Raw genomic sequence first — 27,758 nt, 5'->3', positions numbered from 1 at the left:
TCGGACCCCCCGTGATCTGTTAGGTCAGCTGACGATGATCGTAGGGCAGGAGGGATGTGGGAAATCCTCTCTTTTGCTGGCAGCACTGGGAGAGATGCATAAGATTTCTGGAAACATCACATGGAACAGGTCAAAATCAACATAATGCATAATTATACTAATAAAGATTATTAGCGGCTGTGCTCATCATGTCAAAGGGCATTAATACAACATAATGAAAGCCCTTCTTTCAGCTTGTTTATTTCATGGTTATTATTGTTAACTAAAAATGTTTTTTTTTTGTTAATAAAAATTATGCTAAAATAAACTATACATAAAAACTAAATAAATAAATACAAAATTAATTAATTGAAAATTAGGCAACAAAAACTAAAGGAAATAAGTTTGTTGAAGCACTTTACTAACAAACAAACAAACAAAAATAAAAAATAGTAAATAAATAACAACTAATAAATAAATAAAATCTCAAACTGAAACTGAAATAAAAATAAATAAAACCTAAATAGTAATATAAAAAAACGAATAAAATGACAAAATCACATAACAAAATTAACAAAGCACTAGAATTAAAACAAAAATGAATATAAAAATAATAAAACATAATAAAAAATTAAATAAAACTGTAATAATATATAAATAATAATACAAATAGTTAATATTTTTATTTAATAAAATATTGAATATATTTATAAAATATAAAATAACTATAACTATGGCTGGAACACTGTATTGACCAATCAGCATCTATGCATTTTATAATCTGTTTTTAATCCACTTAATCATTTTGTATTACATTTTTGCATTTTTAAATACTGGATTGGATTGTAATCAGATCTCATATTAATACTGCTTTATTTTCTCACAGTTTACCCAAGAGTGATTCTGAAGAAAATGTGAGGTATGTATTGCACACACACACACACACACACACATATATATATATATATATCATTTCTGTATTTATTCATTACAATAATTTATCTTTTTTGTCATACAGAGCCCAGTATATGAGTGGAAGACAGTCACTCAAGTAATTAAATGATTATTTTAAATCCACTCTGTCCTGATCCTCTGTTTTATACTTTATCAGCTGCACAGTATCCTCACTGCTTGTGTTTTCAGGAAGAGAGGTTCGGTGGCGTACGCTTCCCAGAGGCCGTGGCTCTTAAACGCTACGGTGGAGGAGAACATCTTGTTTGACATGGTCCCGAATGAGAAGAGGTAAAGTGGCCCCGTGATTCCCTCACGTGAGCTGTCGCTGTCCTGATTCCTTCGTGTTCAGTCGTGTGAGAGATGCGTGCGGCTGAGACACTCCTCACACGACTCTGCACAAACACAATTATCCTGCTGCTGTCCCAGAGGCCACAGCAAAGTGCTTTTATCTGCCTTACAAAGAACTGACCGGGAAAAAACTGTGGCATCTCAATGTGATTCCCAGTTCTGTCAGTGGGAAACAAAAATCACAGTTCGTCCATGAGGCTTTGCTTTTATGTAAGAGTAGCTGTGCTGCAGATTCTTCTTCAGTAACTGGCAGGATCCGTCGTTTAATGCTGGCCATCACATTTCTGCATTCAGAAACATGCTGGTTTATGCAGTTTGATGCCGTGTTATTTTACTATTGTTAACATACCATTGTAGTTCCCTTCAGTCGGTCACGTTCAACGTCACGTTGGAGCGTACCAACGAATTGGGATCTTGCCAGAGAGCCATATCATCTTCGAGTGTAAACTAAACGAGCCAATGCATATTGGCGTGCAATATTTGCATGTCACGCTCCGCTACGCAGCATGGGTATAAATTCGGAAGCGGGTGCAACACACACTCAGCTTTTCGATTCGGAGCCGAGCAGCTCTATTGCTCTGCTCTGCCTATCGTCCAAAGAGGATTCTGAATGAGTCTATGAGCGCTCTAGAAAGATGCGTCTTCAGCTGGTGTTGGTGTGACGGATGACCAGATGTCGATTGCAGCATCGGAGGGTGAGCTGGAGTCTGGGAATGAGGACTCGGCTGCGTTGCCCCCTCCGGGAGGAGTAGCATTGCTCCAGTGGAGAGAGCCACCGTGTCCCGAGCCGTCGAGGTTAGACGACTGGTATCTCGGGGCGGCCCAGGCTGGTTCTCAGCCACCCGCCACAGTGCCATTTTTCCTAGAAGTGCATGAGGAGGGGACTAGGTCGTGGATGGCACCTTTTTCTGCCCGAAACCGGTCTGATGCCTCCTCCCTCCCTCGATGGTGGGGTGGCCAGGGGATACGCGCGATCCCCCCGGTGGAGCGCACGGTTGCGATGCAATTGTGTCCAAGGAGCGCTTCCACCTGGAGGGGTAACCCGCATCTCCCATCCAAGGCCTGTAAGTTCTCGTCCGTTCTTACGGCCAAGGCTTACAGAGCCACTGAACGGGCTGCCTTCACCCTGCACACCATGGCACTCCTGCAGGTATACCAGACCAAGCCACTAAAGGAGTTGCACGAGGGTAGTTCTGACCCAGGGCTGATGCAGGAGCTGCACACAGAGACGGACCTCGCCTTACGAGAAGGGTTGGGTATCATTTTAATTTGATCAATTCCAAAATTGCGTTCAAAATCGGCAATGAATCGCCTGTGATTTTGAATGCGACTTTGTGTAGCTTGTCAGTGAACTACGGCTCTGTGTAGTAAATACAGCTCCATCTGAAAGCACATTAATATTTTTATTTAATAAAATATTGAATATATTTATAAAATATAAAATAACTATAACTATGGCTGGAACACTGTATTGACCAATCAGCATCTATGCATTTTATAATCTGTTTTTAATCCACTTAATCATTTTGTATTACATTTTTGCATTTTTAAATACTGGATTGGATTGTAATCAGATCTCATATTAATACTGCTTTATTTTCTCACAGTTTACCCAAGAGTGATTCTGAAGAAAATGTGAGGTATGTATTGCACACACACACACACACACACACATATATATATATATATATATCATTTCTGTATTTATTCATTACAATAATTTATCTTTTTTGTCATACAGAGCCCAGTATATGAGTGGAAGACAGTCACTCAAGTAATTAAATGATTATTTTAAATCCACTCTGTCCTGATCCTCTGTTTTATACTTTATCAGCTGCACAGTATCCTCACTGCTTGTGTTTTCAGGAAGAGAGGTTCGGTGGCGTACGCTTCCCAGAGGCCGTGGCTCTTAAACGCTACGGTGGAGGAGAACATCTTGTTTGACATGGTCCCGAATGAGAAGAGGTAAAGTGGCCCCGTGATTCCCTCACGTGAGCTGTCGCTGTCCTGATTCCTTCGTGTTCAGTCGTGTGAGAGATGCGTGCGGCTGAGACACTCCTCACACGACTCTGCACAAACACAATTATCCTGCTGCTGTCCCAGAGGCCACAGCAAAGTGCTTTTATCTGCCTTACAAAGAACTGACCGGGAAAAAACTGTGGCATCTCAATGTGATTCCCAGTTCTGTCAGTGGGAAACAAAAATCACAGTTCGTCCATGAGGCTTTGCTTTTATGTAAGAGTAGCTGTGCTGCAGATTCTTCTTCAGTAACTGGCAGGATCCGTCGTTTAATGCTGGCCATCACATTTCTGCATTCAGAAACATGCTGGTTTATGCAGTTTGATGCCGTGTTATTTTACTATTGTTAACATACCATTGTAGTTCCCTTCAGTCGGTCACGTTCAACGTCACGTTGGAGCGTACCAACGAATTGGGATCTTGCCAGAGAGCCATATCATCTTCGAGTGTAAACTAAACGAGCCAATGCATATTGGCGTGCAATATTTGCATGTCACGCTCCGCTACGCAGCATGGGTATAAATTCGGAAGCGGGTGCAACACACACTCAGCTTTTCGATTCGGAGCCGAGCAGCTCTATTGCTCTGCTCTGCCTATCGTCCAAAGAGGATTCTGAATGAGTCTATGAGCGCTCTAGAAAGATGCGTCTTCAGCTGGTGTTGGTGTGACGGATGACCAGATGGCGATTGCAGCATCGGAGGGGGAGCTGGAGTCTGGGAATGAGGACTCGGCTGCGGTGCCCCCTCCGGGAGGAGTAGCATTGCTCCAGTGGAGAGAGCCACCGTGTCCCGAGCCGTCGAGGTTAGACGACTGGTATCTCGGGGCGGCCCAGGCTGGTTCTCAGCCACCCGCCACAGTGCCATTTTTCCTAGAAGTGCATGAGGAGGGGACTAGGTCGTGGATGGCACCTTTTTTCTGCCCGAAACCGGTCTGATGCCTCCTCCCTCCCTCGATGGTAGGGTGGCCAGGGGATACGCGCGATCCCCCCGGTGGAGCGCACGGTTGCGATGCAATTGTGTCCAAGGAACGCTTCCACCTGGAGGGGTAATGACTCATTTCTGTGTTGCTCCTGGCTTGTGAGAGTCGTGTTGGACTCGTGTGTGCTGGAGCGGGATTCAGGGGCCACACACTGAGCTGCTGTCAAACCGCACTCCAGCGCCATCAGTCTGGTTTTAACATCACAGACTTAATATCTGTTCCCTTTCAGTTGGTCACTCTGAGTCACGTCGGTGACCGATGAATTGGGATCTCACCAATGCACATTGGCATGCGATAATTGCATCCAGCTGCTGCTCGTCACGGCACGAGCATAAGTAAGCAGCAGGTGCAACGCATATTCTGCTTTTCGCTTCGAAGCCAAGCAGTTCTATTGTTCTGCTCTGCCTTTCATCTGAAGAGGAGTATTCTGATGAGTCAACGAGTGCTTTGGGAAAGAGGCTTCTTCATAGCTGGTGTTGGTGTGATGGCGCTGCAGCGGTGGTTCGTGGATGTGTCATGCCGTCATTGTGGCGGTATGACCATCGTGGCATTGCAGCTGAGACTCCAATACATCAAAAGAGGTGGAGTCCCATACCTATGCCCCGATATAGTCGCTCTTCTGTTCCGCAGAGGAGAACTACTTCGGTGAATAGCCAGGGTAGCCTGAGGGTTACAGTGGGGGCAAACACGCTGAGTGAATCTCTGTGGGCCCCACACTCCTCTAGCACCCCGCAAGCTATGGAGCTGCTGGGTGTACGTGTCGGTGCCTCGTACAGGATGAGGACTCAGCTGTGCTGCCCCCTTCGGGGAGAGTAGCGTTGCCCGAGCTTGACCCAGAATTGACGGCTATGCTATTTCCCGAGTAGCCGAGGCGGTCGGTCTCGAGTGGAAATAGCCACTGTGTCCCGAACCGTCGAGGTTAGATGATTGGTATCTCGGGGTGGCCAGGGCTACCCCCGCGCCAGTGCCATTCTTCCCTGAATTACATGAAGAGGTAACTAGGTCGTGGAAGGCACCTTTTTCTGCCCGAAACCGATCTGCTGCCTCCTCCTCCCTCACTACCCTGGATGGCGGGGCGGCCAGGGGATACGTGGTGGTCCCCCCAGTGGAGCACATGGTTGCGATGCAATTGCGTCCAAGGAGCGCTTCCACCTGGAGGGGTAACCCGCATCTCCCATCCAAGGCCTGTAAGTTCTCGTCCGTTCTTACGGCCAAGGCTTACAGAGCCACTGAACGGGCTGCCTTCACCCTGCACACCATGGCACTCCTGCAGGTATACCAGACCAAGCCACTAAAGGAGTTGCACGAGGGTAGTTCTGACCCAGGGCTGATGCAGGAGCTGCACACAGAGACGGACCTCGCCTTACGAGAAGGGTTGGGTATCATTTTAATTTGATCAATTCCAAAATTGCGTTCAAAATCGGCAATGAATCGCCTGTGATTTTGAATGCGACTTACGGCCAAGGCTTACAGAGCCACTGAACGGGCTGCCTTCACCCTGCACACCATGGCACTCCTGCAGGTATACCAGACCAAGCCACTAAAGGAGTTGCACGAGGGTAGTTCTGACCCAGGGCTGATGCAGGAGCTGCACACAGAGACGGACCTCGCCTTACGATAAGGGTTGGGTATCATTTTAATTTGATCAATTCCAAAATTGCATTCAAAATCGGCAATGAATCGCCTGTGATTTTGAATGCGACTTTGTGTAGCTTGTCAGTGAACTACGGCTCTGTGTAGTAAATACAGCTCCATCTGAAAGCACATGCTGGAGATTTACTACTAATCACCAGAAGCGGCTTTACTGACGAGATTCTACTTTGATCTAGTTTCTCAGAGATAGGGCACCCTCTGGCACCCGCGTCCATATCTGTGGAACCTCCACGTGTGGTCCATAGACAGAATGCGGAGGTCCTAGGTGATCTACCCCAGGCGGTGGTATTTACTATTTTTTTAATTAGTTTGTTCCTGGCCTCTCCTCAGATATAAGGAGGTGATTGAGGTTTGTCAGCTGCAGCCAGATATCGACACGCTGCCGCAGGGAGACCAGACGGTGATAGGAGAGAGGGTATGTCACGTGAGTTATCATTATTACAGCACACACTGAGCAGAGTGCATGTTCTGCGTGTCTGTGAACGTCTCAGTCATTGCTGTGTGTCTCTGTGCTGCAGGGCATCATTCTGTCCGGTGGCCAGCGACAGCGGATCAGCGTGGCTCGAGCTCTTTATCAGCAGACTAATGTGGTTTTCCTGGTGAGTTCAGACCAATGTTGAGCTTCATCATCCACACATTCAGCAGCCGTGTTCGTATAACATGAGCACCTTCATTTGTGCTTTCAGGACGATCCGTTTTCAGCTCTGGACATTCACCTCAGCGATCACCTCATGCATGAAGGAATCCTCAAGTTACTTCGGCAGGAGAAGAGGACCGTCGTGTTGGTCACTCACAAACTGCAGTATTTACCTCATGCAGACTGGGTATGGGCTTTTAACACTGTGCAGTCATTTCACAAGTCGGCCTGCATGGGTCAAACTGCTGAATATGGGTAGAGAAATGGCTTGTCATACATTCACATTGATGCATTAATTATATCAAACATTTTGTCATTTTAGACAGCATCTACGGTGTTCATATTATCATTATGTGTGTTGGCTAGGGATCAAACTCATGTCATTTGTTTGCCAGTCTTGTCAAATGTGCTTTCATTATATCGGTCTTGTAGATTATAGCCATGCGGGATGGGACGGTGCAGACACAAGGGACCTTAAAGGACATCCAGTGTGCTGAACCTGAACTGTTTGAACAGTGGAGAACCCTGATGAACAGACAGGACAAAGTAAAACAATTAAATTAAATAAAAAGCTTATTTGAAGTAATGTTCTTCTAAAATAATATAATTTACTAAATAAATATTTAATATTTAATTTGATTTATTTATTTATAAAAATGATTGTTTGATAGATGTTCTTTTAAAATAAATATTTTTAAATACATTTATTTCTTTATAAAAATATTTCCTTGATATGATGATCTTGTAAAATAAATTTACATATACTATATAACAATTTTTTTTATTTTTTTTTAATAACAATACTTATTTGATATTGTGTTCTTCTAAAATAAATAAATAAATATATATATTTTTAAATGAGTCATTTATTTATATTTTTTCTATGATATGATGATCTTCTAAAATAAATGAATCATTAAATATTTTTGAAATTATTTATTTATAAAAATGCTTTGATATGATGTTCTTCTAAAATAAACCATTAAATAAATACATTTAAATTAATTAATTAATTTATAAGCTTACGTCTTTGCTATGATGTTCTTCTAAAATAAAATGAATAAATTAAAAATATATATATTTACTTACACAATTTGTTAGGGCTATATTTGACTAATGCAGTATCGCTAAATTTCCACAGGAGAACACCACAGAACTGAAGAGGAAGAGTTTCAGGCGGCCCATGTACTCTACAGATACTCTGGCCACCGAGGACGAGGACGAAGGTAAAACATCTCCTTCATCCAAACACGAAACTCAGTGTCAGTGCTTGCATATATACATTTCTAATAGAAATGCTAGCCATACAGGGTTATGCTCTATAACACCTGACAGCAGGTTGTCCTGTAACAGTTGCGATACTTCGTCGTATCTGTGATGCTGTGCGTTTGTCTTCAGTGCTGCAGTGTGACTCTGATGTTCTTATCTTCATATCTTTGATGGCTTCCCGTGTGTGGACTTCATCCAGCTGCTGATCTCACTGTTAGTAAAGTCAAAGGTCTGGACTCGACGGCATGACTCCTCTGATGAATAGCATGCAGCCCGAGGATGTTAGAAACACAGTGAAGCCATTATAATAGCTAGTCTTACGTAACACATACACAACAATACAGCACACAAAACATTCACTACGCTCCTGTGAGCTAGAATTATCACATTAGGTATTCTGTGTGTAGGTGGTGAGTAATGCAAAGTGTCTCATATCCACGGGAAATCCAAGGATACATTGCTGTTATCACATTAGTCATAACTATTTAACATTGTGAATGTAGAGCCGTCCTGCATGATTTTCCTGCACATGATAATGAGCTCCGCTTAAGCCTCAGATGCATGAAATGCATAAAGCGTTCAGAGAAACTGATGCACCTTCTCCTCGTTTCTCTACCTGACCCCACGCATGAGTGCACGGAAATTAATAACCACTACAGTTATTCAGCATGTTTGTTTTTCCCACACTCAGAACTAATCAAACAACAGAATGCACTTCCAAAATGACACACTTCTCCTTCATGTAATTCATTCCGGCTGATCTGAGTGCACTCAATGGAATGAACAGGCTGAACTCTGCTTAACCTCCTCCACAACAAGATTAGATGGTGTTTGGTTGTGTTTGCAGAGAGTTCCACCAGCACCGATGAGGACAGCCTCAGAGCGGAGCTGCGTCACAGGACCACTATCCCCTGGAGCTCGTTCGCCACGTACCTGCGTGCTGCGGGTCTGCTGCTGCTGCCGCTGCTCGTCCTCTCGCAGCTGTCCAAACACTCGCTGATGGTCGCCATCGACTTCTGGCTCGCGCACTGGACGTCCCGTGTCATCGCAGCGCAGATCGAGAGCGCCGAGAGGAACTGCACCGACACAAAGGTCAGAACACTGAAACAGCAACTTGGACAAATTTGAAAAAGTTGTTGAATTCTTAGCTGCTTTTTAACTGAAGTGTTGTTGTGTGAACCCACAGACACTGTGTCACACATGCTTGAGCATAAACACACACACACACATACACTCTCACTCACAAACACACACACACTCTCTCACACACGCACACACACACACACACACACACACACACACACACACACACTCTCTCTCACACACACTCACACACACACACACACGCACACACACACACACACACAAACACATGCACACGCTCTCCCTCACACACACACACTGACATGTAATTTACAACTAGTGTTCTGATCATTTTGTCCACCACTGTACATGTGTGAAGAAGCCATGGTATGAGTATGGAGTCTTGCTTCTTTCAAACATATGAAAAAACCTTCCTGCCCCCAGACTCTTGAACAGCACTGTGTATTTGTCATTCGTTTGAGTGGAGCTGAGTGTTGTTGTGCTGTGCTTCTCTCTCAGGACTGTGAGTTCAGTCACTCGTCGTACCTGCAGGTTTTCTGCGGTCTGTGCGCTCTGGGCATCGTCCTGTGTCTCGTCACGTCTCTGGCGGTGGAGTGGACGGGTTTGCGTGTTTCCCGAGAGCTTCACTGCAGCCTCCTGCGCACCATCGTCCTTGCACCCATGAGGTCTGTGTGAGTTCAGCAGCTCGTGATCATCCTCTAAAACCACACACATACACAGCAAAAAAATGCTGCTGGGGTATACATTTTTTGAATTTATGTGCATCTTGGCGTTTCCATCCAGCGCTTTTTTATGCAATATCCCAAAATGCACATAATAATAGGTGGATGGAAACATAGCTATTGTCACCTGATTAAGTGTCAAAGCATCACACAGAGAATTATTTTTCGTAAATATAATTGTACCCAATAAATTCAAATTATTAATATTAATACGAAAAATAATTCTCTGTGCGATGCTTTGACACTTAATCAGGTGACTATGTCATGTGATGAACTGATTGTTTAAATGTTGCACTTGGGTGTTGTTTTTAATGTAAAGCCATGTCAATAAAGGCTTTTTTTCACTACAATTTCAAGTGTCTTGGAATGATTGTTTTTTTTAAACACATATACTGATCTGTGTTTCCCACCAGGCTATTTGAGACGACACCCCTGGGGAACATCCTAAACCGATTCTCAGCGGACACCAACACAATCGATCAGGTACTGGAGGATAAACAGACTTTGCATTTCACAGGAGATCCCATGCATTGCACTTGCGGCCAGGATCGGTTTGGTCAGTGTTGGAATGTGTGTGTGTGATTGCAGCACATCCCGGTGACTCTGGAGTGTCTGAGCCGCTCGACTCTGCTGTGTGTGTCCGCGGTGGGCGTCATCTCTTACGTCACGCCACTCTTCCTCATCGCTCTGCTGCCGCTGGCTGTCGCCTGCTACTTCATTCAGAAGTACTTCAGGGTGGCGTCCCGGTAAGTCACAGCGTATTAAAAAAAATAAAAATAAAATAAAGTTTCACCACTGATGTCTGAAAAAATTCTAGCAGCTTACCTGAACTATTATTTTCTTTATTGTTGTTTTTTTTATTTTTAGGGTATAATATTTTGTATTATATTTATTACTCCCCCAAAATGTTAAAAATGTTTTCAATTATAAATATTATAAATTTTCATATTTAATGTTTATAATTAACTTATTAAATAATATTATATTATTTTAATATTATATAAAATATTCAAGTATTATATTTTTATATATTTTATATGTAATTTTATTTTTATATTTTATATTATTTCTTAATGTTTTTGTATTACATATTTATTATTATATATTGTATCATTATTCTATTTATACATTTAGTTTAATTACACATTTAATTTTTATGATTTATTTTTTAAATATATGTTTTATATTAAATGTTATATTTCCTAATATTTCTCAAAATTAATAAATATTAAATTTTTTATTTTTGTTATTTTTATTATTTATTGATTAAAAAAAACATTTTAGTACTATATTTCCTTACTATTGTATTCATTGTATTTAGATTTATTATATTTCCTACATTTTAAACATGCTTTAATGATACAATATACATTTTTATAATTTAATTTATATTTAATGTTGCTAATATAATTATTTATCAAAATTTATAAATGTTTAAATGATACAATATTTTTTATAGTTAATGTTTATAATTTCATTGAGGATTTTTTTTTAAATATAAAGCTGTTGTTTATATTATATTTCCTTTTATTTTTCAAATGTAATTTCTCACTGGCACCCGTTATTTTTAGAAATATTCTATATTTATTGTTGTTTTTTGTGGTATATTTCCTATTATTTCCCAAAAAGTACAAATGTTTTAATGATACAACATGGTAATATTATATGTTCTACTAATTGATTATTTTAGTGGCGCATTTCTTCCTTTCTTATCATTATTTATCTTCCATTATGAATGGTCTGTTTTCTCTCTGTCTGTGTGTAGAGATCTGCAGCAGCTGGAGGACAGCACTGAGATGCCGCTTCTGTCCCATTACTCACAGACCATAGAGGGCCTCACCACCATCAGAGCGTTCAGGTAACATGCACACGCATGCACGCACGCACACACAAACACACAAACTAATGTTGAGTCAGTTATTGATCTGACACTGGACTGTGTTTTGTCTCAGACACGAGCAGAGGTTTAAGAAGAAACTGCTGGAACACACAGATGCGAATAACATCTCCTCCCTCTTCCTGATGGCAGCCAATCGCTGGCTGGAGGTTCGCATGGTAATGAAAGCCATCATAGCAAATCTAGCACAGATTTAAATTACATATACAGTCAAACCAAAATTGTGAACTAAAATTTAACAACTCAGTTGTCACAGAAAAACGACTAGATTTGACCAGATTAGACTTTGTACCTACAAGAAGAATTTCACTTTGATCACTATTAAGTTTAAGGAAATTAGCATCTTAAAAACAGCTTAACCGAATTAGGCATAGAAGACATATAGAGCTGGGTGTCGTCGGCATAGCAATGGAAATACATTCCAAACTTCCTAAAAATTTGACCAAGTGGCAGTAAATAAATGATGAATAGAAGAGGCCCCAAGACTGAGCCTTGGGGAACACCATCAGTAACTTGCAATAGCTCAGATCTGAAGTTTTTAAGTTGTACAAACTGAGTGCGACCAGAAAGATATGATCTAAATCAAGACAGACAGGTGCCCGTAAATCCCAAGGAGACATTGTTAATGAATGCATATTATTTTTGTATTGGCTGTGTGCAGGAGTACATCGGGGCGTTTGTGGTGCTGATCGCGGCGGTGGCGTCTATAAGCAATGCTTTATGCAGTCAGCTCTCAGCGGGACTTGTGGGTCTGGGACTCACTTACGCTCTCATGGTAAACTGCAGAAACAAACCTGCTGCTCATCAGTCTTTACTAGCGAGTGTTCCTCACTAACCGCCTCCACTCTGCCTCCGTGAAGGTGTCCAACTATCTGAACTGGATCGTGCGTAATCTGGCAGACATGGAGGTGCAGCTGGGCTGCGTGAAGAGAGTCAGCGGTCTGATCCACACGCAGCCGGAGAACTACGACGGACTCATGAGTGAGACACTGACACAATGCTGGGAAATAAGAGGGAACGGTCCTAAAAGCATGAAAATAAGAGGGGGAAATGAAAAGAAATAATAACAATAAAAAATTATATTAAAAAAATAAAATATGAACATATGGATCAAATATTTATTTCAAATCATGAGATTTACTTTTGTAAAAAATGCAATGCATTTTTGCTGATATATATGCCAGTTCATATTCATTCAGAGGGAAAAACAAACAAACAAACAAACAAACATAATAACAGCATTTTTGGGAACATAAAAAATATATATATTTGAATTAAATGATATTTGAACATCATATGTATTATTTAATATATAAAAATATTTTAACAGTATTTTATATATATATATATATATATATATATACACACACACACACACACACATACTCATAAAAAATTTATAGCCCGAATGCACTGTAAGTCACTTTGGATAAAAGCGTCTGCTAAATGCATAAATTATTATTAATATATATATATATATATACATATATGATACTGTTAAAATATTTTTATACATATATTTAATCATACTGTTTAAATATTTGTATACATTAATATACATGAAATAATATAAACTAGTTGTTTATTATTATTATTATTATTATTATTATTATTATGTTGTTGTTGTTGCTGTCATTGTTATTTACATTTTTGCTTCATATTCAATCAAAAAACGTTTTTTTTTTAATTAAAAAAATGAACATGTGAATTAAATATTGATTTCAGATTAATGTTGTAATCAGTTGTATTCTTAAATTAAATTTCTTTAAATAATAAAAATGTCTATATCTTAAACTTTATCTGAAGCAATATAAATGAGTGATCTGTATTCCGGGTATATATATTAGTAGTTCATATTCATTCAGAAATAATAATAGATACATAATAATAGCATTTTAGGAAGTAATAATAATAATAATAATAATAATAATAATAATAATAATAATAATGGAAATAATAACAATAATAATAATAATAATAATAATAATAATAATAATAATAATAATAATAATAATAATAATAATAATAATAATAATAATAATAATAATAATAATAATAATAATAATAATAATAATAATAATAATAATAATAATAATAATAATAATAATAATAATAATAATAATAATAATAATAATAATAATAATAATAATAATAATAATAATAATAATAATAATAATAATAATAATAATAATAATAATAATAATAACATGTTAGGAAATAATAACAATAATAATAATAATAATAATAATAATAATAATAATAATAATGGTATTATTATTATTAAACTGAATATTAATTTCAAATCATAATTACATTAAAATATTGATATTTATAAATACATAAATATTCTATGCATACAAATCAAATATTTAATTTGTAAAATGTATAGCATTTCTAACAATTTGAATGCACATTATATATTATGCTTCACGGAACATGAATGCAATATTTTGTTAATTATTTTTGGAAGTTCTTTAGAAAGTGTCATCAGCAGATGTGATGTGATGTGATTGCAGCTCCCGCTCAGGTTCCTGCCGGATGGCCAAAGTACGGAGAGATCCAGATCAAGAACCTGAGCGTTCGCTACGACAGCAGCCTGAAGCCCGTCCTGAGACACATCAACTCTCACATCAGACCGGGACAGAAGGTCAGTCTGACGCTCTACACAAACACACTCAGAGCAAATCACACGTGAAGACTGAGTGTTTTATGGCTAGGTGGGAATCTGTGGACGGACGGGAAGTGGGAAATCCTCCTTTTCTCTGGCTCTCTTCAGAATGCTGGACACGATCGAGGGTAACAGGAGCTTCGTAGTGATCAAACTCGTCATGTTCTGACTTCTTCTGGGTCTTTGTGATTCCATGGATGTGTTTTGTTCTCACACAGGGCAAATAGTCATTGATGGGATTGATATCGCCAAGCTTCCTCTGCAGACTCTACGATCAAAGTTTTCCATCATCCTGCAGGATCCCATTTTATTCAGTGGAACGATTCGGTGAGGCTTTACAGGTTTCTCCAGCCTTTTATACTGTATTTTCAATCAGGTTGCCTGTACAAAGACACACAAATCATCCAGTGCAGTCTGCTCTAGTCTTTCACCTGTGTTTCTCAGCTTTAATCTGGATCCGGAGAGAAAGGCCACTGATCAGATGCTTTGGGAGGCTCTTGAGATTGCTCAGCTCATGCCAGTTGTTAAAGCTCTACCTGGAGGACTAGGTGAGATCAATGAGTTCAGGTTTTTTTTAAAGTAAGGACTGGACGAGCAGAACAAAAATAAGCAGTAAACACTACCAGTCAAACATTTGGAATAATTAGGATTTTCTTAAAAAACAAACAAAAAAGTATCTTCTGCTCACACAGGCTGCATTTATTTGTTAAAAAGTACATAATTTAAAAAATAAATTAAAAACAGTAAAATTGTGAAATATTGAAAGATTTCTGTGAATTTCCAGCATCATTTCTCCAGTCTTCAGTGTCACATGATCTTCAGAAATCAGTATAATATGCTGATCTGCTGCTCGAGAAACATTTCTGATTATTATCAATGTTGAACACAGTTGTGCTGCACAATATTATTCAAAAAATGATTCTGCAAACACATTTGTTGTTTAGACATTTTCTAGTGGTTTCAACTTTTTATTCATCAAATAAGCCTGAACAAAGTATCATGATTTCTGCAACAAAAAAAAAAAAAGATTAAAAAAAGAAATATCATTAATAACTGAGCAACAGTAATAGCTGATAATAAATCGGCATATTATACTGATTTCTGAAGATCATGTGACACTGAAGACTGCAGTAATGATGCTGAAAATACAGCTGCGCATCACAGAAATACATTACAGTTTAACAGATATTTTTCGGGAAACATAAATTTTAAATATATCACAATTTTACTGTATTTTTGATTACATAAATGCAGCCTTGGTGATTTTTTATTTTTTTTCCCAAAAACATAAAAAATCTTAATTATTCCAATTGCTGGACTGGTCATGTAAATATCTCATAAATCCATTCATTTGATTTAATAAGCGATTCACAGAAATGCTCCGCTCCACAGATGCGATGGTGACGGAGGGAGGAGAGAACTTCAGTCAGGGCCAGCGGCAGCTCTTCTGTCTCGCTCGAGCCTTCGTGAGGAAGAGCAGCATCCTCATCATGGATGAAGCTACAGCGTCTATCGACATGGCCACAGTGAGAACAAGACTGAGCTTAATCAGCGGCTTGTTTCTCTGCTGCATGTAAAGTTTGGTTAATCACCGTCTTTGTTCCTGTAGGAGAGTATTCTGCAGAAAGTAGTCATGACGGCATTTGCAGACCGAACAGTGGTTACGATAGCAGTGAGTCCCTGCACCTCTTTAAACTATACTATACAAAGCTACACAGCAGGGGTCTTCAGCTCTGGCCCTAGAGGTCCACTTTCCTGCAGAGTTCTGCTCCAAACTGCGAGTGACTTTCTAGTGACCCTGAAGACCCTGATCAGCTGGTTCAGGTGTGTTTGATTAGGGTTGGAGCTGAACTCTGCAGGAATGTAGACCTCGAGGTTGAGAATCCCTGCTATACAGCATTTACTAAACCTAAAGACTGTCATCTACTCATGCCAATCCACAAAAACCTTAGCAACATTCACATTAATATGCTGGATTATATGGAAGCTTATTTCTGACACTGTATTAAAAAATAATAATTCTGACTTTCCTCAATGCTGAGTTTATATCATAATTCTGACTTTCCTCAATGCAGAGTTTATATCATAATTCTGAGTTTCTTCAATGCAGAGTTTATATCATAACTCTGAGTAATGTAGTTTTTCCCACCAGCAATTCTGCTGTTAAAAATATTAAAAATATTTAAAAATAAGGCTTTAACAAAAGCACACCTTGTAGCACACAGTAGCTCTGTCTTTAAAGATTTATAAATTATTATTCAAAATAACTTCCACTATGGGATTTTTACTTCCGTAACCTGATTGGCTGACGTGTATTGTGGGCGGGGTTATCATGACAACTAAAATCACTTACAGCACCTTCAGATAATCAAAGCGCATTAAAATTGCAATATTTGTGACTTGACACTTCTTGATTTCACAGATGAAAAAAAAAAAAAAAGACCACACAACCGTTTGTGACTTTTAAATATTTTATTAGGCTATAATTTGCAGAGCTTAAAATATTAAATCGCTTTTAACTTAAAGTATTATTAAAATACATAAAACAAAAGCCAGAGCCTAGGAGCCCTGAGGAACGTCAACTAAATCCGAAACGAAAAGGAAAACCGAGAAATAAATTAAATAAAAGGAAACGTCTGATCTTCTCGTGGCGACACAAACTCTCTGAACAGTGATGAAGGGAGAACTAAAACATCCGTCGCTCTTTTTCTCGCCCTCTCAGTCGCTCTAAGACAATAATATTTGCAATCGACACGTAGAGACTAAGTGTACATTCTTTTCCATTCACAAATCGTCTTTTCAGAACGAGGCTAGACATGATTACAAGCCGTCCTCCGAACTCGGGACGTTCAGAATCAACAGCAGACAACGCGAATGTCCTTGTCATTCTCGAGGGAGAACGCGTGAAACCCAGGCCCTGGAGCCAAAATGGCTGCCTGATTCACCTCGGCTCTCCTCTACAGTGGTTAACGTGCTAATATGCAACACAAGTCTGTCCCATATAAGTAGAGGGAGGATGGGATTGCTATATGATGAGTAAAGTGACACCGAGAGGCTTATTGGGGAGCAGGTAGCATTGACAGCTCTCTCAGTTCCTGAGTGCAAAAGCCTTGAACACACACACACACACACACACACCCCTTTTACCCTATAAAAATGGAAAAGAAACCTTTATACCGAACACGAGGACCAGGCCGACACCCTTATCAAACCAAGAGAGGGGAAACTGCTGCATCAAACGGAAAGCGTAAAACGGGAAGGAAACCAAAGCACGGTCGGGTTGTTCTTGGTTAAAGGGTTAGGCGGCTGCCTCTGAGGTCATTCGGCGAGAGCCTGGCGGAGCGCTCCGAACCGGGTCCTAAAGAGAGCAATGTTCTGGGAGGGTGAAGAAGGTCTGCGAGTCCCAGCAGTCCTTCTGAACCCTGGCTTGGCAGGTCAGAGACGCAGCGGCGCCGGACTCATCTCTCCGTCACGTGGTTCTGTGGCTGAGGAGGCAGCGGCGTGCACAGGGCCTCCGTCAGATCGTCCATTATCGACGTCTCCTTGGGGTCCATCAGATTGAATTCCCTTATAAAAACCACGAAATGCGTGTAGAGTGTGTTTAGGTGTCCGTGCAGGTCCATGGCCACCGTCTCCTTGTAGTGAGACCAGTAGATGTGAGCCAGAACGTGGAAGAGATACCTGCAGATTTTCTTCACCAGCGAGTCGAAGGTGTTGGGGAACTCTTTACCTGCAGACGACCGGACAAACTACATCAGCTCCCACACATTTAGACCAGTGAATGTGATGAATGAATGATGTGTGCACTACTGTTCAAAAGATGAAAATTGTGAAATATTATTACAATTTAAAATATCTGTTTTCTATGTGAATATCTGTCAAACTGTAATGTATTTCTGTGATGTGCAGCTATATTTTCAGCATCATTACTGCAGTCTTCAGTGTCACATGATCATCCTAATATGCTGATTTGCTGCTCAAGAAACATTTCTGATTATTATCAATGTCGTGCTGCACAATATTTTTGTGGAAACGGTCACACATTTAATTTTCAAGGATGCACGGGTGAATACAAAGTTCAAAAGAACAGCATTTATTTGAAACACAAATCTTTTGTAATATTATAAACGTCTTTACTGTCACTTTTGAGCAAATTAATGCATCCTTGCTGACCCCAGGAAATATTATTATTTGTGTAATTTCAAGTTATAAGATGAATTCTATTCTAAGATTATTTACTAAGAATAACAAGAATATCCCAAGACAACAGGAACCCTACATATGTTCATTCAATTTAATTCACATTTATTTGCATTGCACTTTTCATAATACATATGCATTTTCTGTAAAGCTGCTTTGAAGTGATGTTTCTATGTTTTAATTAAGATTCATAAAATATAAAACTGGTTCAATTTTTCATAACAATGAAAAATACATTCTAAACATTCTGTTAATGTCATTAAGTATCAACTTTTATGGAAAAATCTTAAAGCTGTTAACATTATTTAATGGACCTATAAATCTATATTTTGTAGGGCTGGACGATGAATCGAAAAGTAATCGAAACCGAAATTCAGAACCTCTAACCGACATAAGTTTCTAATGTCAATTATTTCAGTTTTTTAACCCTGTTAATACTCTTCCCTTAAAAACATACCACCGTGTGAGTATTCGGCGCTAGACGACTATTGCAAGTTATTTATTATGTATTTATTTTTTTAGGAAACTTGCTTTTTACATTAAAACTGAAAAGTGCCATCATAAGATGTTTCCATTGCAAGCAATGTGTTCTTTTTGATTTCGGTTGTTCAAAATATTCAATATATAACCGTAAATAACCATAAATAGTTTGTGCTTCCTTCAATTATTTTAAAATCACAAAGATAAGAAACGCACTCTTTTATTAGAAAAAAAAATCCACCTCGTCAATAAAAAATAATAATAAAATAATTGTTAAATAACCGTAATCAAGGTAAGATGTTCAATTAATCGAGATTTTGATATTAGGTCATATCGTTCAGCCCTAATATTTTGTATTGACTATGAAATGAATAAATACTGGAACAAATTTATTGTTTGTTAATATTAACTAATTAGTAAGTAGTTAACTAATGGGACCTTATGGTGAAGTGTTAATGTTTAAATGTACAGAATGTTGCTAATAATTTATTTCCACATCCATTGTGAGAGTCTTTAATAGTTTTCTACTAAAATTGGTAATTTGCGTTCAAATAAGCAGACAACAGAAGTGACATCTATTATTGTTTAAGACTATATTTGCATGTGCAATATAGAGATGCACAAGCATCAGCAGGTGGCGCTAGAGACTCACTCACCGTATTTGGTGGGAAAGATGTCCTCGTCGGTCACCAGCTTCTGAACTGAACTCATGACGAAATCCACGTACTGCGGCGCTGTGCATTTCGTCTTCTTCCCTTTCTCGTCATACCAGAAGTACGTCCTGAGAGACAGATGTTTGATCGAGACAATGTCAGAATCCAGGTGATTTTTGCTTAGAAACACACAGACTTCTGCATCCTCACTGTTCCCCTAACACAGATATCCAATCCAAAAACCAATAGAAACCATCACAGAATTTGTAATTGCGCAGCCCTAATCTATACAGTATATAATATTAAGCTATTTAATATCGGATTAAAAATGAGACGCGTGTTCTTGTACGGTCACATCTCTCCCCGAGGTCGAGCTGGAGTGCAGGTCGTGACCTCGGCCGCCGGGTCGCGACCCCTGGGAGTCTGGTTTCCGCTCGGCGCGTCTCTGAGAGTCTGCAGGCTTAATAATGGATAACTCACGTGTTGCAGGCGGTCATGGCCGGACACGTGTCTCCCGTGCAGAACTCCGAGATCGTGCTGTACTGCAGGTTGATGAGATTGAAGAACGTGGTGGCTAGAGAATCACACAGAGGATGCACCGATTAAGGAACGATAAAACACAGCATTCCTATAAAAGTCATCCTATAAAAACTAAGCCCTAAATACGCATTAGCAATGATCAGGTGACCATAACTTGTACTGTGTGTAATAACCATTTTTTCGAAACATCGGCACAGATCTTTACACCTTTTTCATTTGTTTTAATTTTTTTTTAAATTGATGCAAATATGCACATTTAATAAGATTACATGTAACAGTATGTTAATTATCATTTATGAATATTAGCTATTATTGTGTCTATATACATATATTATGTAAGCTACCTATAATTTATCACGTAAAAGTACTGTGGTAATATATCAACAACTGTTTTCAACATCAGAAATGTTTCTCGAGCAGCAAATCAGCATATTATACTATCATGTGACACTGAAGACTGGAGGAATGATGCTGGAAATACAGCTGCGCATCACAGAAATACATTACAGTTTAACAGAGATTCACACAGAACACAGCTGATTTACACTGTAATAATATAAGTGTTTTTACTGTATTTTTGATAAAATAAATACAGCTTTGGTGAAATATATTACATGTATATCTTAAATATATTCTATGTAAATGAAACAATCTACTCAAGTACCATATGAACTGATCCAGAGAAATGATTAACCATTAAAAGGCAGTGATTTTGGTTTAATAAGTGCTTGTGGAATTTGAAAGTGTATTAAAGTTTCCTAAATGAAGCCATACTTTATGTTTTCTTTCAAGATAAAGTGGAGGGGAATGCAAACAATGGTGTGATTCGTGGCTCTGGAGCTGATTTATCACGCGGTTATATAACACAGAGATGAAACCATGTTTTCAAAACACGACTAGTAACTAGACACAACACAACTGCAGACGGTCAGCCGTGGTTGGGGTCAAGGGTCGGCCATTGCCAGATTAAAAACAACCAACATACCGCGCAACGTGGGAAAATTATACCTAAAATTGGGGACCTTTTTTTTTCCTATGGCCCAATTTTTTTTTTTTTAAAGCAAGTAAATATAATTAAACAGCATTTCAGGACATGGTCCTTGGCTTCGGCTTCAGATGTGACCTTCTACCAAAAGAGCATCAACAACTGCATTGCGAATTTAATTTCTATTGCAGGGTTAATTCTATATGAGGTGATGCGAGTCACTCACTGCTGCAAGCGAGCCACTCGTTCAGGTCGATCTCTCTCGGTAAAACCACCAGCTCCTTGAGGTCGAAGTCGACGACTCTTACTGTGGTGTGTTCTGCATCCAGGTAATGCTTCTTCTCCTCGGGGGGCGGCTTCTTTCCATTGGGCTTCCCTTTGCCCTTCCTGTGCAGACGAAACGAGGGCGAACACAGGTTACTCAACCTGATAGAGCTGGGAACAAAGTCTGAAACTCTTTAGAGCGGCAACTGGGCCTGAGCAAGAAAAAGAAAAAGAAAAAAAACTACTACTACTAATAATAATAAATGTAATGCATTTATGTAATGGAAGGGATGATATTATAAATCAGACCACAACTATTTATATCATATATTATAAATACGGTTATATAACACAGAGATGAAACCATGTTTTCAAAACACGACTAGTAACTAGACACAACACAACTGCAGACGGTCAGCCGCGGTTGGGGTCAAGGGTCGGCCGTTGCCAGATTAAAAACAACCAACATACCGCGCAACGTGGGAAAATTATACCTAAAATTGGGGACCTTTTTTTTTCCTATGGCCCAATTTTTTTTTTTTTAAAGCAAGTAAATATAATTAAACAGCATTTCAGGACATGATCCTTGGCTTCGGCTTCAGATGTGACCTTCTACCAAAAGAGCATCAACAACTGCATTGCGAATTTAATTTCTATTGCAGGGTTAATTCTATATGAGGTGATGCGAGTCACTCACTGCTGCAAGCGAGCCACTCGTTCAGGTCGATCTCTCTCGGTAAAACCACCAGCTCCTTGAGGTCGAAGTCGACGACTCTTACTGTGGTGTGTGACCCCCCCCCCCCCCCCCGCATAATTAATAATAAAAAAAAATAATAATAATAATATATCACACACACACAAACACTCGCACACACACACACACTCGCGCATGCACGCACAAACACACACACACTCGCACACACACACACTCTCTCACACACACACACACACACTCTCTAACACTCGCACGCACACACACACACACACTCTCACACTCGTGCATGCATGCATGCACACACACACACACTCTCTCACACACACACACACACACTCTCTAACACTCGCACGCACACACACACACACACACTCTCACACTCGTGCATGCATGCATGCATACACACACACACACACACTCTCTCTCACACACTCTCACACACGCACATGCACGCACACACACACACACACACACACACTCGCACACTCGCACACAAACACATAGATAGGAGTACTGGGTAGTAACTGATTACATGTAATCTAGATGGATTACATCATCAGATTCCAAAAGTACTTGTAATTAGATTATATTGCATTTAAAAATGCTCATAATCAGATTACAGTTACTTTTTATGGATTACATGATTACATATTATCGACACAGTAACAGTAAATTATTCATAATTTACTGATTCTCCCTAATACTTTTTTTTTTTTCTCCACCCCAGCATGGAAAACCCTGATGTAATGTGATGTTTAATGCACATAATGTTATTGATAAAGAATGAAAGGTATTTTCTCTGTATTTTTTATTTTATTTCAATACAGGGTAAACCAGATAGGTCAAAAGTAATCTAAACACAATTGGAATACATTACCTACATTAACTGAAACTAACTAACTACAATTTTGTGTACACATTAACGGACTACAATTTGCAAGTAATCTACCCAGCACTGTATGTATGCATGCATTTATATGTATATAAATATTATATAAATTAAAAACATTTCTTTATAAAATCACAACACTGAAATGTCCAAAAATAAATACATTCTTTGAAAAATCATTGCACATGTATGTGTGAAGATGGTCCATTATTTCTGAGGGGGCCTGGTACAAGTTTCTGTGTTATGTAAGCACATACTAACACCTCGTGCGTCGCAGCAAACTCCGCAACGATCTGTGCACATACATTTTTCCACTGCAGGTTTGCCCAGTTAACCTTGCCCTGTGATTAGCGCAGCAGACCACAGACATCCAGGCTTTTCCTTCCACATCTATTTTTAGCAGAGGCGGGTTGTATTACCATCAGACCCAGTGGCCCGTTCCCAGTCCTCCCACCACACCCGCGCTAATACAGTAATAACACTCCACTCCAACACACAAGAGCTGCTTTCATGGAAAACAGGAGCTTTAAGAGCCAACAATTACCTCACAGCACCTTTAAAACGCTAACGACTTCTGACAGGAGATGCTTCGCAAATCAAGCTTTCATACAAAACCACTTTGACAAACATTTACGGTGTCAGAGATGACTGAGTAGGTCGGGATAAATGTGCTAACAGAGCACCATTTTGTTCATGCGAGTTACTTTTAATCTGTGGGGAGTAGACGGATTTATTTATTTCAACAATAAATTGTAGTGGAAATATAATTTTGTTACGAAACGAAAAACTAAACTAAACTTAAGCTAAACTTAAACTAAACGTAAACTAAACGTAAACTAAAAAAAACTAAACTTAACTAAACTAAACTGAACTAAACAAAACAAAATACAAAAACAATTGACCTATTAATTGGAAATTGGCTTTATCTTTAACTTTGACATCAGCATCTGCAGAAAGCAATATCGCTGCCCTCTAACGGGGAGATTGTCATATCAGCTGTGTTTCTGATGTCAAACGTGAGGCCAAGCAGTTGGACACAGTAAAGAGCTCTCATATCTTAGCGTTTTTCTCCTACAGCACGGCAGTCCAATAACAGCAGCGCGATATAAAGTCACATCTGTGTCCGTCTGAAAGGACAGACCGGCCTGCTCTTTAGACAGCTGCTCCCATGTTGTTTGACTCCGGGGCCCGGGGCCAGTTCAGGCTCTCCACACAGAGAGCGGCCTTGTTGCTTTAATGAAGAGGCCCGACCTAAAGCCTCAGCTAAACACACTGAGACTCACGTCCACACGCTGGCCACTAACACACACGGAGTCTGCAGTGACCGCAGAGATGGTCTGGGGCCGTTAGTGGAGGATTTCATTACCTGAAGCGCGATAAAACAACATTTATATCTAAAGAAAAAGAACTGTTGGGTATCATATGTGTCCATGGACCACAAAACCAGTCATAAGGATCAATTTTACTTGAAAATCTGGAATCTGAGGGTGCAAATCAAAAAAATCTAAATATTGAGAACATCGCTTTTCAAAGTTGTCCAAATGAAGTTCTTAGCAATGCATCGATATTACAAATCAAAAATTAAGTTTTGATATATTTACGGTAGGAAGTTTACAAAATATCTTCATGGAACATGATCTTTACTTAATATCCTAATGATTTTTTGGCATAAAAGAGAAATAATAGTATAATTGTGACCCATACAGTGTATTGTTGGCTATTGCTACAAATATCCCCCAGCGACTTGACTTACTGCTTTTGTGCTGCAGGCTCACATTTATGAATTGATTTTCCAGTTTGCAGCGTCCACAAATTCCCTCCGTCTCCATGCAAAGTCAGTCTTCTTGGATTCTTTTGTTCCCTTTTCAGTCCATTTAGACGAACAGTTCCTGATTCCGAGCTCTCATATCTTAGCGTTTTTCTCCTACAGCACGGCAGTCCAATAACAGCAGCGCGATATAAAGTCACATCTGTGTCCGTCTGAAAGGACAGACCGGCCTGCTCTTTAGACAGCTGCTCCCATGTTGTTTGACTCCGGGGCCCGGGGCCAGTTCAGGCTCTCCACACAGAGAGCGGCCTTGTTGCTTTAATGAAGAGGCCCGACCTAAAGCCTCAGCTAAACACACTGAGACTCACGTCCACACGCTGGCCACTAACACACACGGAGTCTGCAGTGACCGCAGAGATGGTCTGGGGCCGTTAGTGGAGGATTTCATTACCTGAAGCGCGATAAAACAACATTTATATCTAAAGAAAAAGAACTGTTGGGTATCATATGTGTCCATGGACCACAAAACCAGTCATAAGGATCAATTTTACTTGAAAATCTGGAATCTGAGGGTGCAAATCAAAAAAATCTAAATATTGAGAACATCGCTTTTCAAAGTTGTCCAAATGAAGTTCTTAGCAATGCATCGATATTACAAATCAAAAATTAAGTTTTGATATATTTACGGTAGGAAGTTTACAAAATATCTTCATGGAACATGATCTTTACTTAATATCCTAATGATTTTTGGCATAAAAGAAAAATGTATAATTTTGATCCATACAGTGTATTGTTGGCTATTGCTACAAATATCCCCCAGCGACTTAACACTGCTGTTGTGCTGCAGGGACACATTTATGAATTGATTTTCCAGTTTGCAGCGTCCACAAATTCCCTCCGTCTCCATGCAAAGTCAGTCTTCTTGGATTCTTTTGTTCCCTTTTCAGCCCATTTAGACGAACAGTTCCTGATTCCTGGAAAAGCATGGCACTAAAGCCAGGACGTGCCCTCTGGAAACAGCTTTTAGGGGAAAGTCATTGTGAGGGTGTTTAATGGTGCGTTTCATCTTGAACGGCACATAATGAATGTCAAGAGTTTGAGGAGAAGCCTCGAGTCCAGAGTGAAGCGTGGCAGAAGGGTTTCACAAACTTTGTTTAAGTCAAACAAAATTCTTACTTAAAGATTTTTTTAAATTTTTTAGAATAATTTCAATAATTTACAACAAATTCATGCTCACGGTTCTCTGATATAAAATGTTTATTATTTTCCGTTTTATTTTAAAATTGTTTATGCATATGACTGCATATCGATAATTTTTTTGTATTATTTCTATTTCAATGGTTAAAATGAAGTTAAATATATTTATGCTGTCAAATATTTCATGCTACACTACAAGTTACCAAACTTTATCTCTTAAATTCGGCACTTTCAAACGCTCAAACCCTTGCGCTTCTAACATTTCAAATCCTTGAGCGTTTATTTTGTGGAATAACTGGTAAAATTCTGTAAACTTCCACAGAAAATTATGCAAATGTGTAAATAAAGTCAACCAAGCACATGTTGTGTTTCCAAAATGCACATTAAACTCATCGCATCAGGCATGCCACTGTATTAAACTTTCATGCTATAAGCTATATTGCAACTTTATTTTGCTAAATTGTGCATTTGATTTTACAAATTATAAACAACTTGTGAAGCCCCATTTGGGAAACTCTGCATTATCTGACAGTGATTCAAGGGCACTTTTGGTTTGTTTGAATGATAAATTGCTCTTGTTCACTGTACAAGCACATCTGTTCGCCATTCATGCAATGTTCTAAGAGATACAGAAACAAAGGACAACTCAAACGCTTGAACAACTGGAAGCCCATGAGAGAAGCTGCAGCCGTTCAGAGCAACTGCTGTTCAATAGTTAAAGAAAGCAGCTTCATTCTCGAATCACAAATTCACTTCAAATTCTGTTTGACATTTAAATCCCACAGTAGCCAGTTTCACACTTAAAAATGACAACTCATTGATTTTGGGTTTCAACTTTACTAGAAGGGCTCAGGCACAGAATGATACAACGATGCAATTTTTTACACTCCATTAAAAAGTAAATTAATTTAGGTAAATTTAGGTCTCACTGCTATTATTAGATTTGTTTCTTCTCTGAATTGTACATTAAACAGTTTTATATGTGAGACTGTACTTGATCTGCTCTTGTTTTTTACACAAAAAAACAACTCGTACCTTTTCAACCTACCGTATATTTACAGTAGTTTTAGTCTACAGTTGCCTTGCCATTTCCTGTATTCATATACTGTACAGATCAAAGGTTTGCCTGCATTCTTTTGAGATTATAGCGGGAGCTTTTTCATTCCTGCTCTTCCACACAATGATAACCATCTTGACTGTTCCTGTTCCTCATGGAAGAAGCTCTGAAGCACTCAACATCTGGTGGCTTTTACCTAACAAAAGTACAAAAAATGGTGCTTCACACTCACACGCTCGCAAACACACGCAAACTCACTCACTCACTCACACACTCACTCACTCACACACTCACACTCGCACACACTCACTCTCACACACGCACGCACGCAAACTCACTCTCACACGCACACACTCTCACACACACGCACGCACGCACACACTCACACACACTCTCACACACTCTCACACACGCACGCACACACTCACTCACACGCACGCACGCACACACTCTCACACACACACACACACACACACTCACCGACGCACACACTCACTCACACTCTCACACACACTCTCACACACTCTCGCACGCACGCACACACACGCACGCACGCACGCACACACACTCACTCACACGCACGCACGCACGCACGCACACACTCTCACACACACTCACACACACTCACTCTCACACACACGCACACACTCACTCACACTCTCACACACATGCACTCACACACATGCACTCACACATGCACTCACACACACTCTCACACACACGCACGCACGCACGCACGCACGCACACTCACACACACGCACACACGCACGCACACACGCAC

At 39.5% G+C, this 27,758-nt stretch overlaps 2 protein-coding genes across 5 annotated transcripts in view; one reads left to right on the top strand and one right to left on the bottom strand.

Moving 5' to 3' along the window:
- abcc8b (ATP-binding cassette, sub-family C (CFTR/MRP), member 8b) overlaps positions 1 to 16,245 on the top strand; it is a 33,324-nt gene extending 17,079 nt beyond the window's left edge. Inside the window, exons 17-38 of one of the 2 annotated variants that reach the window (XM_016256072.1) lie at positions 866 to 898; positions 998 to 1,030; positions 1,123 to 1,221; positions 6,262 to 6,355; positions 6,450 to 6,530; positions 6,618 to 6,755; positions 7,001 to 7,114; positions 7,710 to 7,794; positions 8,685 to 8,929; positions 9,440 to 9,606; positions 10,077 to 10,146; positions 10,252 to 10,409; positions 11,429 to 11,521; positions 11,616 to 11,718; positions 12,222 to 12,335; positions 12,421 to 12,541; positions 14,077 to 14,207; positions 14,278 to 14,356; positions 14,447 to 14,555; positions 14,673 to 14,776; positions 15,621 to 15,754; positions 15,838 to 16,245. In XM_016256072.1, the coding sequence (XP_016111558.1) occupies positions 866 to 898; positions 998 to 1,030; positions 1,123 to 1,221; positions 6,262 to 6,355; positions 6,450 to 6,530; positions 6,618 to 6,755; positions 7,001 to 7,114; positions 7,710 to 7,794; positions 8,685 to 8,929; positions 9,440 to 9,606; positions 10,077 to 10,146; positions 10,252 to 10,409; positions 11,429 to 11,521; positions 11,616 to 11,718; positions 12,222 to 12,335; positions 12,421 to 12,541; positions 14,077 to 14,207; positions 14,278 to 14,356; positions 14,447 to 14,555; positions 14,673 to 14,776; positions 15,621 to 15,754; positions 15,838 to 16,062 (2,530 nt within the window). In that variant the 3' untranslated portion in view covers positions 16,063 to 16,245. The remainder of the gene's footprint in view (positions 1 to 865; positions 899 to 997; positions 1,031 to 1,122; positions 1,222 to 6,261; positions 6,356 to 6,449; positions 6,531 to 6,617; positions 6,756 to 7,000; positions 7,115 to 7,709; positions 7,795 to 8,684; positions 8,930 to 9,439; positions 9,607 to 10,076; positions 10,147 to 10,251; positions 10,410 to 11,428; positions 11,522 to 11,615; positions 11,719 to 12,221; positions 12,336 to 12,420; positions 12,542 to 14,076; positions 14,208 to 14,277; positions 14,357 to 14,446; positions 14,556 to 14,672; positions 14,777 to 15,620; positions 15,755 to 15,837) is intronic. The other variant, XM_016256073.1, reaches the window with a different exon arrangement.
- A 246-nt stretch (positions 16,246 to 16,491) lies between these two features.
- mob2b (MOB kinase activator 2b) overlaps positions 16,492 to 27,758 on the bottom strand; it is a 36,495-nt gene continuing 25,228 nt past the window's right edge. For 2 of the 3 annotated variants that reach the window (XM_016256075.1, XM_016256076.1), the window contains exons 2-5: positions 21,313 to 21,473; positions 20,042 to 20,135; positions 19,565 to 19,689; positions 16,492 to 17,958 (exon numbers count right to left, since the gene is read on the bottom strand). In XM_016256075.1, the coding sequence (XP_016111561.1) occupies positions 17,687 to 17,958; positions 19,565 to 19,689; positions 20,042 to 20,135; positions 21,313 to 21,473 (652 nt within the window). In that variant the 3' untranslated portion in view covers positions 16,492 to 17,686. The remainder of the gene's footprint in view (positions 17,959 to 19,564; positions 19,690 to 20,041; positions 20,136 to 21,312; positions 21,474 to 27,758) is intronic. The other variant, XM_016256077.1, reaches the window with a different exon arrangement.

The sequence above is a fragment of the Sinocyclocheilus grahami genome, unplaced genomic scaffold (genome assembly GCF_001515645.1).
Source record: "Sinocyclocheilus grahami isolate Dianchi unplaced genomic scaffold, SAMN03320097.WGS_v1.1 scaffold1393.1, whole genome shotgun sequence".
In the NCBI taxonomy this organism is placed as follows: Eukaryota; Metazoa; Chordata; class Actinopteri; order Cypriniformes; family Cyprinidae; genus Sinocyclocheilus; species Sinocyclocheilus grahami.
The sequence above is the reverse complement of the archived record's forward strand: the minus strand, read 5'-3'. Positions and strand labels throughout refer to the sequence as shown.